The sequence below is a fragment of the Hyperoodon ampullatus genome (assembly GCF_949752795.1).
Source record: "Hyperoodon ampullatus genome assembly, chromosome: 19".
Lineage (NCBI taxonomy): Eukaryota > Metazoa > Chordata > Mammalia > Artiodactyla > Ziphiidae > Hyperoodon > Hyperoodon ampullatus.
In genome coordinates, this window is record NC_136932.1 from 42,616,029 (window position 1) to 42,631,785 (window position 15,757).

Genomic DNA, 15,757 nt, shown 5'->3' on the forward strand with positions numbered 1-15,757 from the left:
GTGCATTAGATTCCCTTTCCTATATATTATGTAAAGTACCTGATGGTTTGATGATTTCAATATATTTATTCTATTGAAGTACTAGAAAAAAATATATAGGTGGACTGTTTAACTTTCGGTGTAGGGATGGTCTTTCTGAGTAAACTCCAAGGGTAGAATTCATAAAGGAAATTTTATGGATTCAACTACATAAGAAGTAAAAACTTTTACATATCAGGAAATAGTAAAAGGTGACAACACAGTATAAATATTTAGCTCCCTTAATATAAAGAACTCTTAGAAGACAATAAGAAAAAGGAAAAAAACCTTAATATATAGGTTAAGGATAAAAACAGGCAATTTACAAAAGAAGAAAGACAAATGGACCAAATTAGCAAAGAAAAAATATGCAGTATCCATCAATGGCAAAAATGTAGTCAAATAGGCATAGTGGTAAAATACTGGTAGAATTGCAGCTTTGAAAGTTCTAAAAGCATACTTAAATGAAATAATGTATGTTTGAGGATGTTTATCCCAAGGCTGTTTGTAACAAGGAAAATTGGGAATAATTTAAATTTCCAAAATTGTAGGTTCTTACAGTGCAGTTCCATACAGTGGAATACCACATAGCCTATGGAATGGGTGTTGCAGATTATAAAACATCATCATTTTGTTTCAGACTGAAACCAAAGTATCTGTGCTGATATGCTGTGCCTAGAAAAGGACTAAAAGTTATGAACTTCATGTTCAAAGTGGTGGTTTTGTGATAGGCAAAAGTAATTTTAGAATTTCTTGCAAGGAAAAGCAAATTTGTCTGTGAAGGGATGGCAAGAGGATGAGCAAGCTTGAGGAGAGCTCCTGTTCTTTAATAATGGGAGCAGTATGAGCTTACCTATGGTTGGTAGTACAGCATATTTAGAAGCGATCTATGATAGAGGAGGAAGAGAAGATATGTACTTTTTTTTTTAATGTAAACAACCTACCTGCTCCTGGACATCATCCTCCTTGCTGCTTACTTAGGTAAGAGTTGTTGATGATTATATGCATCAGTAGAATGTTCTTTATTTTTATAGTGGCTTTTTATTTAACTCAAGAAGATACATGAAAAAGAATGGCCAAAATGTAAACCCAGGTAATGATGGAAAAGGAATACCAGGCAGAACATTAGACCTGAGATGGATTGAAGTGTCATTTATTTGCTCAGCCCTTAAGTGCTCTCTTAAGGGAAGCAGGGTGTGATATGGAAAGAGGGGCACTTCTGAGTGAGTCATCCTAAGGACCAGTCTTGAGAGTGCCACTTACCAGCTGTGAGGTTTTAGATAATTTTCTTAGCTTTACTGAGACTGAATTTCCTCATCTAAAAAGGAGGGATAAAAGGACACACTTTGGATGGTTGTCATAAAGGTTAGCAATGATGTGTGCAAAGTGACTGACACATTGTAGACACTTAGTAAAGGATAGATGTTGTTATTAAGCCTGGTACACTTGATAAGGTACTGAGGATTGCTGGTGTGATCTCTCTCTCTCCCTCTCTCTTTTCTCTCTCTCTCTTCCTTGCATCCGTCACTGCTTTGTTGTAATCGTATCTGACCGTTTCAATTAAATTTTAGTTTGTGCTTTTTCACAGAAACCAGCCCCATAGGAACATCGTGCAATTTACTTGAGCCCTGTCAGTTGAGTTGGAATAGAGTATGACACTTGACTGATCTGTTTTTAAATCAAAGACCTGGCATTGAAGGGCTGTGTCATAGTTTGCGACTGTGCCATTTTTAGCACCTCAGTGAAGATCTAATGAATAGAAACTAATGTTGGAGTAGGGTGGGGAGGCTTCAACCTTTATTGTTACAGTGTTAGAATGATTGTTTCTTTAACCATGGTTACAGAATGTATCTTTCCAAACTGCATCTAATAATGGTAATACTGTATTCATCAATAGCAGAGCAAGAGTCATCATGGGGAAATCAGACCTGAGCCTGTTGACAATAGGCTGTTTTGTTTTACGGAGCTGGATGTGTTAAACAAACAACAAAGACTGATGGTGTAAATTGCTAATTTCCACATGAGAGCTAATTTTAGTCCCTGTGCCTCTCTGTGCTCTCAGAAATGAAAATGAAGAAAGATCTTGCCTGTGTTCAGGAATTTTGAATGTCCCAGGGTGCTAAAGTGACCTAGATATTTAACTAGTGAAGTCAGATGACTTCACTTTTGTCCTACAAAAAGATTTCCAACCCTCAGATTAGTGTCTGTATTTTCTTAGAAGTAAGAAAACAAACACTCATTTTGCTAATAACAAAGTCTAAGAATCAGCTCTTCATTGATTTTTGTGTATTTTCTTCAATTAGACTAGCTTCTGCTTGATGTCTTATACTTTTTGGTGATTAGGATGTAGTTCCTTATTAATAAGTTGTATGCTCTATTCCATCAAAGTAAGCACATTTTTTAAAACAGTGAAAATTGTTTATATAAACAACTCTGTTTGAAGGCACTAAGAAAATATATTAATTATATTGCTGTTTCTCTTGCTCCAAATGTTTCGTGAAACCATGTAATCAATGCTCAAGCTGCACTATTATCTTTTGGGGATTGCTGTCATTGTGGGAAATATGCTGGTTTGGTCTCCAACAGATTTGGCCCCCTTTCATGGAAAACAGGTACTCTGGAACCAAGGATCTGTTTTCCTTTTTTGAAAAAGGAGGTGTTTTTTTATTATTCTACAAACATTTATAGAGCCCCTTAATGGGAAAATTATAGAAATATATCCTTCCTACCTACATTTATAATGGGAATGTTGCATATGTAAAAGAAAAAAGGTCACGGTTCTTCCACCCCAGAGATCAAATTACTTGTGTTCCTTTCTAAGCCCTGTCCTTATGCATATATAGTAATTTTTGTGGTTATAATTTTGCTATAGGTACAATGAAAGGACTTTTTTTTAACCCACACTTGACATAAGCATTTTCCATATAGTTATAAAACACTTATTGTTGTTATGAAGGTATTATGTAACGTGTTCAGATAATACAAAAATATGAGAATTTCCACATCCAGAGGTGGTTCTGACCCTTCCAGATTGTCTTCTATGCATGTTCACATATAGGGTCTTTTTTGTCTTGTTTTTATTTTGACAAGAATGTGATCATAATGTACATATATGCTTTTACCCAAACTTGTGGGAGTTTTTTGTTGTTGTTGCTGTTAATTTATCAAGGAACCCTCTTCATACAAGACTGTGTGAACCAGCCCAGTCTTACTCCTTTTCATGACTGCAGAGTATTCTCTTGTGTGGATGTGGTATAGCTTATTCAGTCAACTCCCTAATGACTACTTTTAGATTGTTCCTAAATTTTCTGTAATGCAAAACTTAAGTATATTTAACTGTTTCCCGTACTCTTGGACTTCTATTTTTCTTTTTTTAAGTTTCTCTGAATTTAGAGTAAGTTACTGGGCTTAGCTAGAAAAACTGGAGTACTCTTAACTGTAATTGGAAAGAGCAAAGAAGTGTTTGGATGACTAAGCTTTTCTTCCCTGTCGTTTGCTCTTTAGCTAGCATAGCAATCCACATTTAAGAGACCAACTTGATTGATCGAGGTAGTTTCTTACTATTTTGCATGTAGGATTTTGGGTTCTTTGGCTAATATAGGGCTAACAGTAATGGTCATTTACAACTGTTCCAGGATCTTTGTTTTTATATGATACTACTACAATCTCATTGCTTATTTGACCATAGGTGTGATAAAGTTAAAAAAAAAAATTCTTAAACTCAGTTGTGGGTAGGTATGAGTTGGTGGAAAACAGAAAACACCGTAGGTTTGGCTTTTGGTTCTGTTTGACAATCTATTATTATTATTATTACTATTATTATGATACTCGAATTCAATTAAATTCTCCATCTGTACTTTGGATCCCATACCCTCCCCCATCTCAAGAACCTTACATAGTCCAGTATTCCTTTATTTAAATATTTAGTATCTGTCAACTAGTTTCTTCTTTTTGACTTATTAAAAAATTTAGATATAACTCATATATCATAAAATCACCATTTAAAAGTGTACAATTCAGTTGTTCTTTGTATGTTCACAAGGTTTTGCAAGTATCACCACTATCTAATTCCAGAACATTTTCATCACCCCTAAAGAAACCCTATACCCATTAAGCAGTCACTCCCCCCTACTGTGTCTCATCAACCCCTGGAAACCACTCATCTGCTTTCTGTCTCTACAGCTTTGCATGTTTTGGATATTTCATGTAAATTGAATCATAATATGTGGCCTTTGTGACTTTCCATTGACTTTTAAACGTGTTTAAATCTTCCATTAAAAAATTAGTAAAGAAACCTCTCCGGGGCTTCCCTGGTGGCGCAGTGGTTGAGAGTCCGCCTGCCGATGCGGGGGACACGGGTTCGTGCCCCGGTCCGGGAGGATCCCACATGCCGCGGAGCGGCTGGGCCCGTGAGCCATGGCTGCTGGGCCTGCACATCCGGAGCCTGTGCTCCGCAACGGGAGAGGCCCCAGCAGTGAGAGAAGCCCGTGTACCGCAAAAAAAAAAAAAGAAACCTCTCCGTCAACCCTACCACTTCTGCCCCATCTCTCCCTTGCATAACTCAGCTTCTTGAAGAATTATCTATTTTTACTGTCTCCATTTTCTCATACCATACTTAATCTTTAGCACATCCCAGGGTGGATACTGAATTCTACCACTACGAAAGCAGCTCCTGAAAAGGTCTCCATGGTCTCACATCACTAAATCCAGTGTCAGTTTCCAGTTGACTCCTGAGAAGCACTGGGGTAACTGACACTCTTACCCTTCATGGACACCCTCTTCCCTTGGCCTCTTTGGCACCACATCACACTCTCCTGGTTTTCCTTCTTCCACCCTGTCTCCTGGTGTAGCTTCCTCTGTAATGATTGTATGTACAACCATTAAAGGATTCTTTGAGGCTTAGTGTTAAGTTGTCTTTTCCTCTCACTTTGTGTTTTCTCCTTAGGCACACTCTCATCTGTGCCAGGCCCTCATTTGTTTGTTTGCAAATCACCTATACATTTTTTCCAGATTTCCAAATCTCTTTTTCCAGGTTTTCTGGGCTCTATACCTAGAGATCATACTTACTCAATATCTCTACTTGGATATCTCAAATACAGCTCAAATTTATGATATTTCTCCTCAAAAATGGTTCTCTGCGTGAGTTCCCAATTTCAGTGAATGGCACTATCTTGTTGAACAAGCCAGAACCCTAGGAGATGTCTGTAAACACATCCTCCCTCACGTTACATATCAGTCCATTAACAGATCTTGTCAATTTCCCTTCCTAAATGTCTCTAAATTCCTTTCACTTTTCCCTGTCTTTGCCACTGCCACCTTTGTCCAGCCTCTTAACTCAGATGACAGCAGTAACTTTCTCATTGGTGTCTCTGCTTCCACTTGGTCCATCCTTATTCCATACCAGACATAAATCCTTAACATAGATTATAATTATCCTGGTGTGATACTTTCACTTTCAGAAGTGTCCTGAATTAATTGATAAAATTATATGGTTACCCTAATTATAAGGTCCTATATAATCTGGCCTCTATCTTCCTCTCCAGCCTCATTTTAAACCATGCATGCTTACCTTGCTATCTGCATTTTAGAAACAGTGGCTCTCAGTATGCCCCATGAAGTCTCCTGCCTCAGGGTCTTTGTACTTGCTCTTCTCTTTACCTAGGACCCTAGAATACTATGATCCCTTCCCCCTGTTCTTTGTTCATTTTTATTTTACTTTCAGTCCTCAGGGAAGCCTTCTCTGACCTTCCTAAGGCAGTTCCACTTATTATGTAGGTTTCCTAGCACCTCATATCTATCTTTTTTTTTTTTTTTGCGGTACACGGGCCTCTCACTGTTGTGGCCTCTCCCATTGCGGAGCGCAGGCTCTGGATGCGCGGGCTCAGCAGCCATGGCTCACGGGCCCAGCAGCTCCGCAGCATGTGGGATCTTCCCGGACGGGGGCACGAACCTGTGTCCCCTGCATCGGCAGGCGGCCTCTCAACCACTGTGCCACCAGGGAAGCCCCCTCGTGTCTATCTTTTATAGCATTCATCACAGTGACAATTTTACATATATTCGAATGATTCTTAAATTAATACCTACCCTCTACCAGACTGTCAGCTTCATGAAGGGAGAGATTATGTCTGTATTTGCTTTTACTACAGTATCTCCAGCATTTTGCACAATGCCTGGCATGTAGCTGACATGTAATACCTGTTGAATGAGTAAAGGAATGAACGCCAGCAATCACAACCTCTTAAAAATTCTAACCTATTCCATATAACTCAGTTGAGCAAAGTACTGCTCAAAGAGAGTGAAACACTTATACTTCTTTAAATGTGTGGAGTAGCCAAGTACCCCAACTTTCTTTTTTTTTCTTTTTTTCTTTTTTTTTTTTGCGGTACGCAGGCCTCTCACTGTTGTGGCCTCTCCCGTTGCGGAGCACAGGCTCCGGACGCGCAGGCTCAGCGGTCATGGCTCACGGGCCCAGCCGCTCCGCGGCATGTGGGATCTTCCCAGACCGGGGCATGAACCCGTATCCCCTGCATCGGCAGGCAGACTCTCAACCGTTGCGCCACCAGGGAAGCCCCCCTCAACTTTCTTTATAATTCTATTATTTACAATAGAGGTTGCCACCTGTCGGCCTGTGAATTATATAAGGTTTGCAGTTATTTATTGTCCACATATATTTTAAGAATCATAGAAATTTCATATAAAAATATGGGTTGCTGGTTTCATTTGGAAATTTTAGAGATCTAGCAGAACTGGGCCAGCAAACCCACTTGATATTAATTACCTAGAACTGAGTAGTGACCATCCCCTTTGAAATGGTCATTTGTGTCATCTGGCATAGTGCTACCAGAAGTGTGGCCATTGGTCTGCCCGCTCGGCCAAAAACCATTTGTTACTGTCCACAGAGGCGAGGACCTTGTGCCGCACGTTTAGTTCAGCAGACATGTCTTTGGTTATGACTCTCAGCGTGTTGATGTACGTTCTGGCACAAGTTCTGTATCTTGTCAGGGACTGGCATTTTGAGTAATATGTTGTAAATATTTGAGTTTGCAATTCCTGAATTTCACAATTTTATTCAAAATGTCAGTGCAAAATAACATTCAGAAATTTTAGGTTAACAATTCTGGTACTGCTCTTAGATGATACTGCTCATCGTTTATTTTATAAGGTATCTAGGTTATTAAGTTTCTTTGATAGAAAAATTCTGAAATTTCACATTTCAGGTTTTAAGGCTTTGAACATAGACATCAGAATTGATTATATTCCTTTTGTGCGTCTAGCAATGAAGCTTAGTAATAGATTGGGCTACCACTATAGAATAAAGCATGTGAATTTGTTTGAATGCTTTAGTGTGGTACTCAGATGTGAACTTCTTTCCATGTGTAAAAATTGACTATTGGGCTTCCCTGGTGACGCAGTGGTTGAGAGTCCGCCTGCTGATGCAGGGGACATGGGTTTGTGCCCCTGTCCAGGAAGATCCCACATGCCGTGGAGTGGCTGGGCCCGTGAGCCATGGCTGCTGAGCCTGCGCGTCCGGAACCTGTGCACCGCAGCGGGAGAGGCCACAACAGTGAGAGACCCGCGTACCGCCAAAAAAAAAAAAAAAAAAATTGACTATCATTGCTGTGTCATTACAGGAAATGAGTTGGCCCATCTTTTTTGAACACTTGACTGATTTCAAAGGAGTAAAATACAATATTCTTGTTAGAATTAAAAATAAAGTTTTTATAGATTTAATATCTTTTTATTGCTACATAATTTATCTTGTTGAACCTGAATTTGTACTGCTTTTTATTAAGGAAGGAATACAAAGGCAGTGCTAGCCTTTTTTTTTTAATGTGAAAATTGATTGAGGCAATTGCTGTGTTATTGAGTGAAGCAGAACTGTGTTCATTGTTGCTTGCCTATGGATTCTCTCTCTTTTATCAGCCCCCACAAATGACAAAATTAACATATATCTACCTCTGATGACTAGGAATAGACTTAATATCCCTTTAAACAGGCTTAATATATTTTAATGAGACTTTTTATTGCTAGTGTGTATTTATGCAATAAACTTCCACTTCCACTGTTTCATAGAAACTTGTCTTTAAAAGATCACAAATCCTCACCTAAATGTAAGGTCAATCACTTTTGAAGTTATTATCCTCCTGACTTTGTTCCAACATTTTGTATTTTTGACAGTTGCTGCGCAGTTGCTTCTTCATCTCATTTAATGCTTTTCCTGCCTCTCAAAATAGTTATATTGACACAAGGTTCTTAAAAAGTTAAACGTCAGGGCCTCCCTGGTGGCGCAGTGGTTGAGAGTCCGCCTGCTGATGCAGGGGATACGGGTTCGTGCCCCGGTCTGGGAGGATCCCATATGCCGCGGAGCGGCTGGGCCCGTGAGCCATGGCCGCTGAGCCTGCGCATCCAGAGCCTGTGCTCCGCAACGGGAGAGGCCACAACAGTGAGAGGCCTGCGTACCGCAAAAAAAAAAAAAAAAAAAAAAAAAAAGTTAAACGTCAGTGTATCATATGATATATTCGTACATATCTACTCAAGAGAAATGATAACACATCCTCGTGAAGACTTATATGTGAATATTTACAGCAGCATTGTTCATGATAGCCAAAAAGTAGAAACAATCCAAATAGCCATCAAGTGGTGAATGGATAAACAAACCACAAATGTGATTATTCATCCAGTGCATAAACCACAACGTGGTTATCCATACAATGGAGTATAATTTGGCTGTAAAAAGAAATGAAGGGGCTTCCCTGGTGGCGCAGTGGTTGAGGGTCCGCCTGTCGCTGCAGGGGACACGGGTTCATGCCCCGGTCTGGGAAGATCCCACATGCCGCAGAGCGGCTAGGCCCGTGAGCCATGGCCACTGAGCCTGCGCGTCCAGAGCCTGTGCTCCACAACGGGAGAGGCTGCAACAGTGAGAGGCCCGCGTACTGCAAAAAAAAAAAAAAAGAAATGAAGTACTGACACATGCTACACCATGGATGAACCTCACAAATATTATGCTAAGTGAAAGAATCCAGATGCAGAGATCACATATTATATGATTCATTTGTATGAGATGTTCACAAAAGGCAAATCTATGGAGACAGAAAGTACATTAGTGGTTGCCTAGAGCTGAGGGTGGAAGTGAGGAATGACTTGCAGATGGGCACGAGGTTTCTTTTTGGGGGTGATGGAAGTGTTCTAAAATTGGATTGTGGTGATGGTTGCACAACTCTGGGAATATACGGAAAGCTATTGTGTACTTATAGGTGAATTTATAGTATGTAAATTATTCCTCAGGAAACCTGCTAAAAATAGTCACATTTAAAATTTTGGTGCTTGTAGTATTTGTTATATTTAAGTATGTTAACCTGTTTTCATTATTAAACATTTTATACTGCTTCCTTTCCACTTTTAAGCATGATTTTCAAAGAATGCTACCATCAAATCATGTTATTTGATAATAGTAAAAATAACCAGCATTTGTAAAACGGTTACTATGTAGTAGGCATTATGCTAGTACTTCTCACAGATTATCTCACAGCAACTCTACATATAGGTATTATTATCCCCATTTTACAGTTGAGGAAACGGTCTCATAGAGGCTAAATAACTTGTCCAGAGTCACATAACTAAGTAAGGAGACAGGCAGGAATTGGAACAGAGGTACTCTTGTCCTCTGTGCTTCATGTATGAAGATGCAGTATTTTTGGTGGAAATTTATGCTGTCTTTCACATACTGTGACTGTTAAACACCCATATGTGTATGCCACTGCACTGAGTGCTCTGGGTAACTATATGTGTGATCTCCTAGGAAACAGGTGGGTGTTTGGTCCTGCCTGGTTGCATTAAAGCTTGTAGAATGCAGTGAGTCTTACTAATCAGTTTTACTTCTTTTTCTCCACCCCTCAGTCTTAATTTTAAAGACCCTGAAGCAGTCAGAGCTCTGACTTGTACTCTCCTAAGAGAAGATTTTGGACTTTCTATTGATATTCCGCTGGAGAGACTAATTCCCACAGTTCCCTTGAGACTCAACTATATTCATTGGGTAGAAGATCTGATCGGTCATCAGGACTCTGACAAAAGTACTCTCCGAAGAGGAATTGACATAGGTACATGGTTTTCAATTACTTTTTGGCTAAATATAAGTTTTATAAATTTTGCGAGGTCTTTGCAAATTCTTTGAAAACTTCTGGGTATTTGTTGTGTGAAAGAAGCTGACTACAGATATCACTGTTCTTATTTGGGATACCTAGGCTTTTCTGCTATCACTTTCTCTTGCGAAGGGATTGTCAGCACCAAACAGGGAGCAAGGGTGTAAGAGAAGTGCAGAATGAAAGTGAGGCCCTTGTTTTCTTAGCTTTTCAGATTACCACGTTGATGTCTGTGTCCGTTGGGCATTACTTTTACTCTGAATTATTTGGTGTTAGTACAGTAGTCCCTATATTGGGATTTTGTGGTGATGGTCACTTAATAAAAGATCATGTGGGACTGAATACTTTTAGGAATCTCTTAGGTGATTATTTGTAGAGAGTATTTAATCCAAAATTAAAGGGAAGAAAAAAGACATCGAGTTAAAGGAAGATGTTCTCTTAATTGTAATCTTCTGCAACGGGGAGGACTGTCCTGTTTGATTCATTTGGGAATGTAAGTAGAGAAACAGAAGGAAATGAGCCATGGTATGTTTTGCGATTATAAATGTATTATTATATGTTTTGTCATAGCCAGTATTTTCATTTGATAGGGTTTGAAATTTGTTAATCTTTTGGCCTTTACTAATCCTTTATACAAAGTGTGAAGAATTGAGTTAAAAACTGTGGACCCTATTTCTAAACATAGTTAATGGGAAACACAGTTTCTAGATAGTAGTAAATGTTCAGCATTTGTGTGTGTTTTCAGTGCTCATCGTACATGAGCTTTTCAGCAGCATTTATTGACCCCCTCCTTTTTTTTTTTTTTTTTTTTTTTTTTTTTTTTTTTTTTTTTTGCGGTACGCGGGCCTCTCACTGTTGTGGCCTCTCCCGTTGCGGAGCACAGGCTCCAGACGCGCAGGCTCAGTGGCCATGGCTCATGGGCCCAGCCGCTCCGCAGCACGCGGGATCTTCCTGGACCGGGGCACGAACCCATGTCCCCTGCATCGGCAGGCGGACTCTCAACCACTGCGCCACCAGGGAAGCCCCCCCTCCTTTCTCCTTTATGCAATCTCTTCCATTTTCTTCCACAACACCAGACTCCTCTGGTTTTCTGTTTTCGTTTCTAGTCACTCTTCTCCCCTTTTCAGGCTTACTTTCTTGTATTAAATGTTGAGAATCCCTAAAGCTCAGTCTCTAACCCTTTTCTTATTCAGCACTCTACCTCTAGGCAATTTCATCCATATCTATGACTTTATTTTCTGCTTCCATGTAGATAACCTACAAATTGTTTATTCCTCCAACTCAGATTACTTTTCTTGAACTGTAGTCCCAAATATATGAGAAACTTGGATATCTCAAAAACATCTCAGACTTTGTGACGTCCAAGACCAAACTCATATTCTTTCTTCCTAATCTTGTCGTCCTTGATGTTTACTTCTCTCCATTCTCACTGACAATGTCTATCACCGTTTCCTGTTTTTCCCTCTTAAATATTTCTTTTTTTTTTTTGGTGGTATGCGGGCCTCTCACTGTTGTGGCCTCTCCCGTTGAGGAGCACAGGCTCCGGACACGCAGACCCAGCGGCCATGGCTCACGGGCCTAGCCGCTCCGCGGCATGTGGGATCTTCCCAGAACGGGGCACGAACCCGTGTCCCCTGCATCGGCAGGCGGACTCTCAACCACTGCGCCACCAGGGAAGCCCTTAAATATTTCTTAAATCATCTATTTTTCTCCTTCTCAGCTGCCACCATCCCAGTCCAAGTCACCATCATTTCTCCCTGTCAACGGAATAGCTTCTCAACTATTCTGTTCTTGTCCACTCTGTTGCCCCTCCATTCCATTCTCCAGAAAGTATGTATAAAGCATATCTGAGCACAGCTTCTTTACCACTTTAATGGCTTCCTATTGCTTCTGTGATAAACACCCAAAACCTTTATTAGGCCTATTAGAGTTTTCATTGTCTGATTCCTGCCCTCTAGGTCTCTCTAAGCCTCATCTTTTCTCTTTTTTAATAAATTTATTTATTTTAATTACTTATTTTTGGCTGCGTTGGGTCTTCATTGCTGCGCGCGGGCTTTCTCTAGTTGTGGCGAGCATGGGCTACTCTTTGTTGCGGTGCGTGGGCTTCTCATTGTGGTGGCTTCTCTTGTTGCAGAACATGGGCTCTAGGTGTGCGGGCTTTAGTAGTTGTGGCACACAGGCTCAGTAGTTGTGGCGCACGGGCCTAGTTGCTCCGCGGCATGTGGGATCCTCCCAGACCAGGGCGCGAACTCGTGTCCCCTGCATTAGCAGGCAGATTCCACTGCGCCACCAGGGAAGCCCCCGCAGGCGGATTCTTAATCACTGCGCCACCAGGGAAGTCCCTCTAAGCCTCATCTTATATTCTTCCCTTTTTTGTTTTTGGCACTTGTTCTAATAAGATGTCATGATTCCAGGCCTTTGTACATGTTGTTCCTTCTGCCTGGAACTTCCCACTTTCATCTCATTAATTCTTATTTGTACTGTAGTTGTCAACTCAAGCCTTATTTTCTCAAGAAAACCTTCTCTGACCTTCCAGCATAAGATAGGTTCCTTGAATATGAGCTTTAGAAAACCAGGTTTTTTCCTTCATGGCATTTTTTTTTAGATTTAAACTACACATTCACTTGTCTGATTGATTAATGTCTTTCTCTGCCACTAGATTACAAAGTACAGAGCCTATTACTTTTTTGCTTACTATAATATCCAAAAGCCTAGCAAAGTTTCTGGCACACAGTAGGTGTTCAGTAAATGATTTGTTGAATGTCGATGGATAAATACATCATTCTTTCAACATTCAAAATTCTGAACATCCAATATGAACTAAGCACTATGTAAAAATAATGGGGTTTAACAAAAGTTTTTTTTCTTTTATGTTCATGGCAGAAGATTGGCTGATGGGTTATAAAAAGCTTTAAAAGCTTGAGAGCCTATTTAGTACTAATTTATTTTAATTATGCCCCAAACCCTCTAAAATAACACTTGGGGATATAGGAGGTTAATGGATTTTAGCTCTTCACAAGGGGCACTCTTGCTGAAATCACATTCATTCTAATTACGGTTCTATATAAATTCTTCCCCCAGACTCCATTAGTTTGCTCTAATTCTATGGTTATACACTTTTCATTTTTATTTATCGCTACAAGGATTATTACCCATTTAAAAATGTCATTCATGGGCTTCCCTGGTGGTGCAGTCGTTAAGAATCCGCCTGCCAATGCAGGGGACACGGGTTCGAGCCCTGGTCCAGGAAGATCCCACATGCTGTGGAGCAACTAAGCCTGTGCGCCACAACTACTGAGCCCACGTGCTGCAACTACTAAAGCCCGCGTGCCTAGAGCCTGTGCTCCGCAACAAGAGAAGCCACCACAATGAGAAGCCTGCGCACCACAATGAAGAGTAGCCCCTGCTCGCCGCAACTAGAGATGGCCCGCATGCGGCAACGAAGACCCAACACAGCCAAAAATAAATAAATAAAAAATTTTTAAAAATGTCATTCACCTTTCAGAGGGGATTAGGATGTTAGAATACAAGTCTTCTGGTCTTAAGAATTCAGAAACTTGATTTTTTTTGGCGAAGGACAGGTCTTTTACCTGCGTTTATTACCCTCTTGGCACCTGATATTAGGGCAGCTGAGGGAAGGTGTCCTTTTTTCTTTTTCCTTTTAAATGAAATTGAAGTATGAAGAGAGAGGTAGTTGTATGAGAATCAAGGGCCTGGGATCTGGTTTGAATTTTTTTTTCTACAGAGCTGGAAGTACTACTTAAATTTCCTTGATTTCCTTATTCTGAGTGGCTAGCAGGGGCTAAATAATTGTGAACTCTGAGAGGAGCTTGAGTACCCTTTACCACTCCTTCCTGCACCACCTCCTACATCCCCAAGGAGATGTTTGCCCAGTAGCATCAGGGCCAGGATGCTGTCAGGTGAACATGATAGGAAGTGTAGCAATCACTGTGACTGTCAGAGCTTAAATGTTCTGACTATCGGTTCTTGTCATGTCTTTTACTAGCCTGTTCTGAGTACTTAATGAGGAAGCAGTAAGATGAGACTGGCTTTCCTCTGGGTTAGGAGTATCTCTGGCCTCCAGCTCTTCCTGCCAAATCCTTAGAAGGCTAGACTGGCACCATGATGTGGTCAGTGGAAAGTGGGCATGGAATGGCTGGTATGGGCTGACTACTGTGGGCCTCCGAGAAGAACACCAGCTTTTCTTCTCTTGAGTGTGCTCTTTAGGATCTTATTGGCCAAGATCAGTTAAAGGTTGTAAAAGCAATTATTTGTGGTTAGTATATACTCAAACATATACTCGTCCAGTCTATGGTTAGAGGTTCTACATGCAAGTTTAGGACCAAACCCTAGTTGTCAGAGAGATTTTTGCCTGGACCATTTGCCTTTGAACATCTCCCTTGAAACTATGGTGGGGCAAGCCAATGACTGATGTTTTGGATCTGGATCAAGTGTTTTTCCATGTCTCCACATCTAAGAAATGAATCCTCTCTTTAGTTTTTCGGTTTTTTTTGTTTTGTTTAACTTCTGGTTTCCTTCAAGTAACAACTTACAGATAGATATGTGGGGAATTGGGTGGTTTAATATTATAAAAATTTTATACCCTATGTATTTTTTTATGCTTTTGTAGAAGGGGATATATACATTGATCTATTTTAAGATATTACTGTGGTGTTTTAACAAACAACACTGATTTCTTTCAAGAAAATCAAGTTTGGGAGAGATTTAAAATGAAGACTTTTTATAAAGTAAATTAAATTGCTTTGACAATTTTCAGTTAGTCAGTCATGTATTTCTTGATCACCAGCCAATTATGCATACTTCATTTTACATACAGCATACAAAGAAGACAGCAAGGTTTCTACCCTCTAGGAAATTTGAATCTAATTATGAGTTAAGACTAACATACATGAAGCCAGTAGCCACAGTATGTGTGTAATCAGTACCAGCTTGTGGTTTAAGCTGTTAAGGCTATAAGAAATTCTAAGAAGTGAAGAATGGTGTTTTTGCTTGTTGGTCTCACCTTCCTCTCAGGTGTGTGCAATGTATTTTGAATTCTTACTGTACTAGGTACTGGGGCATCCTGCATCTATCCTTTACTTGGAACAACCTTAAATGGCTGGTATTTCCTTGCAACAGAAGTAGATGACATGTGCTTCAACTATGCAAAGAAGAATGTGGAACAGAATAATTTATCGGATCTTATAAAAGGTTAGCTCTGTAGAATAAATACTCCTTTCAAGCTTTGTTTATTAACCTGTCTTTCTAATTTAACACATCTCATTGTCTTCTGCTTTAATATACAAACTTCGGTAATTTAAAACAATCTGGTACATTGTAATTTGGTTTGCTGCTTTGTAACCAGAATTAACTCAGAAAGAAACAGAGTAAACACAGTCGATCCTCATAATTTGTGAATTCTGTGTTTGTGAATTTGCCTACTTGCTGAAGTTTGCCTACTAGGGGCTATTTTTAGCCTCCAGATGAATACTCATGGTAATTTTGTGGTCATTCACAGACACGTGCAAAGCGGCAAAAAATTTGAGTCACCCAGCATGCATGTTCCCAGCTGAAGTTGGACAAGTCAATGCCCTCTGTCT

At 40.0% G+C, this 15,757-nt stretch overlaps 1 protein-coding gene across 1 annotated transcript in view; it reads left to right on the forward strand.

Annotated features, from left to right (window-relative positions):
• The window catches only part of METTL16 (methyltransferase 16, RNA N6-adenosine), a gene marked incomplete at both ends in the record, with an annotated part of 56,025 nt that overhangs the window by 4,725 nt on the left and 35,543 nt on the right, over positions 1–15,757 (forward strand). The window contains 2 exons of the mRNA XM_079726274.1: positions 9,916–10,115; positions 15,228–15,368. Coding sequence (XP_079582400.1) covers positions 9,916–10,115; positions 15,228–15,368 — 341 coding nt within the window. The remainder of the gene's footprint in view (positions 1–9,915; positions 10,116–15,227; positions 15,369–15,757) is intronic.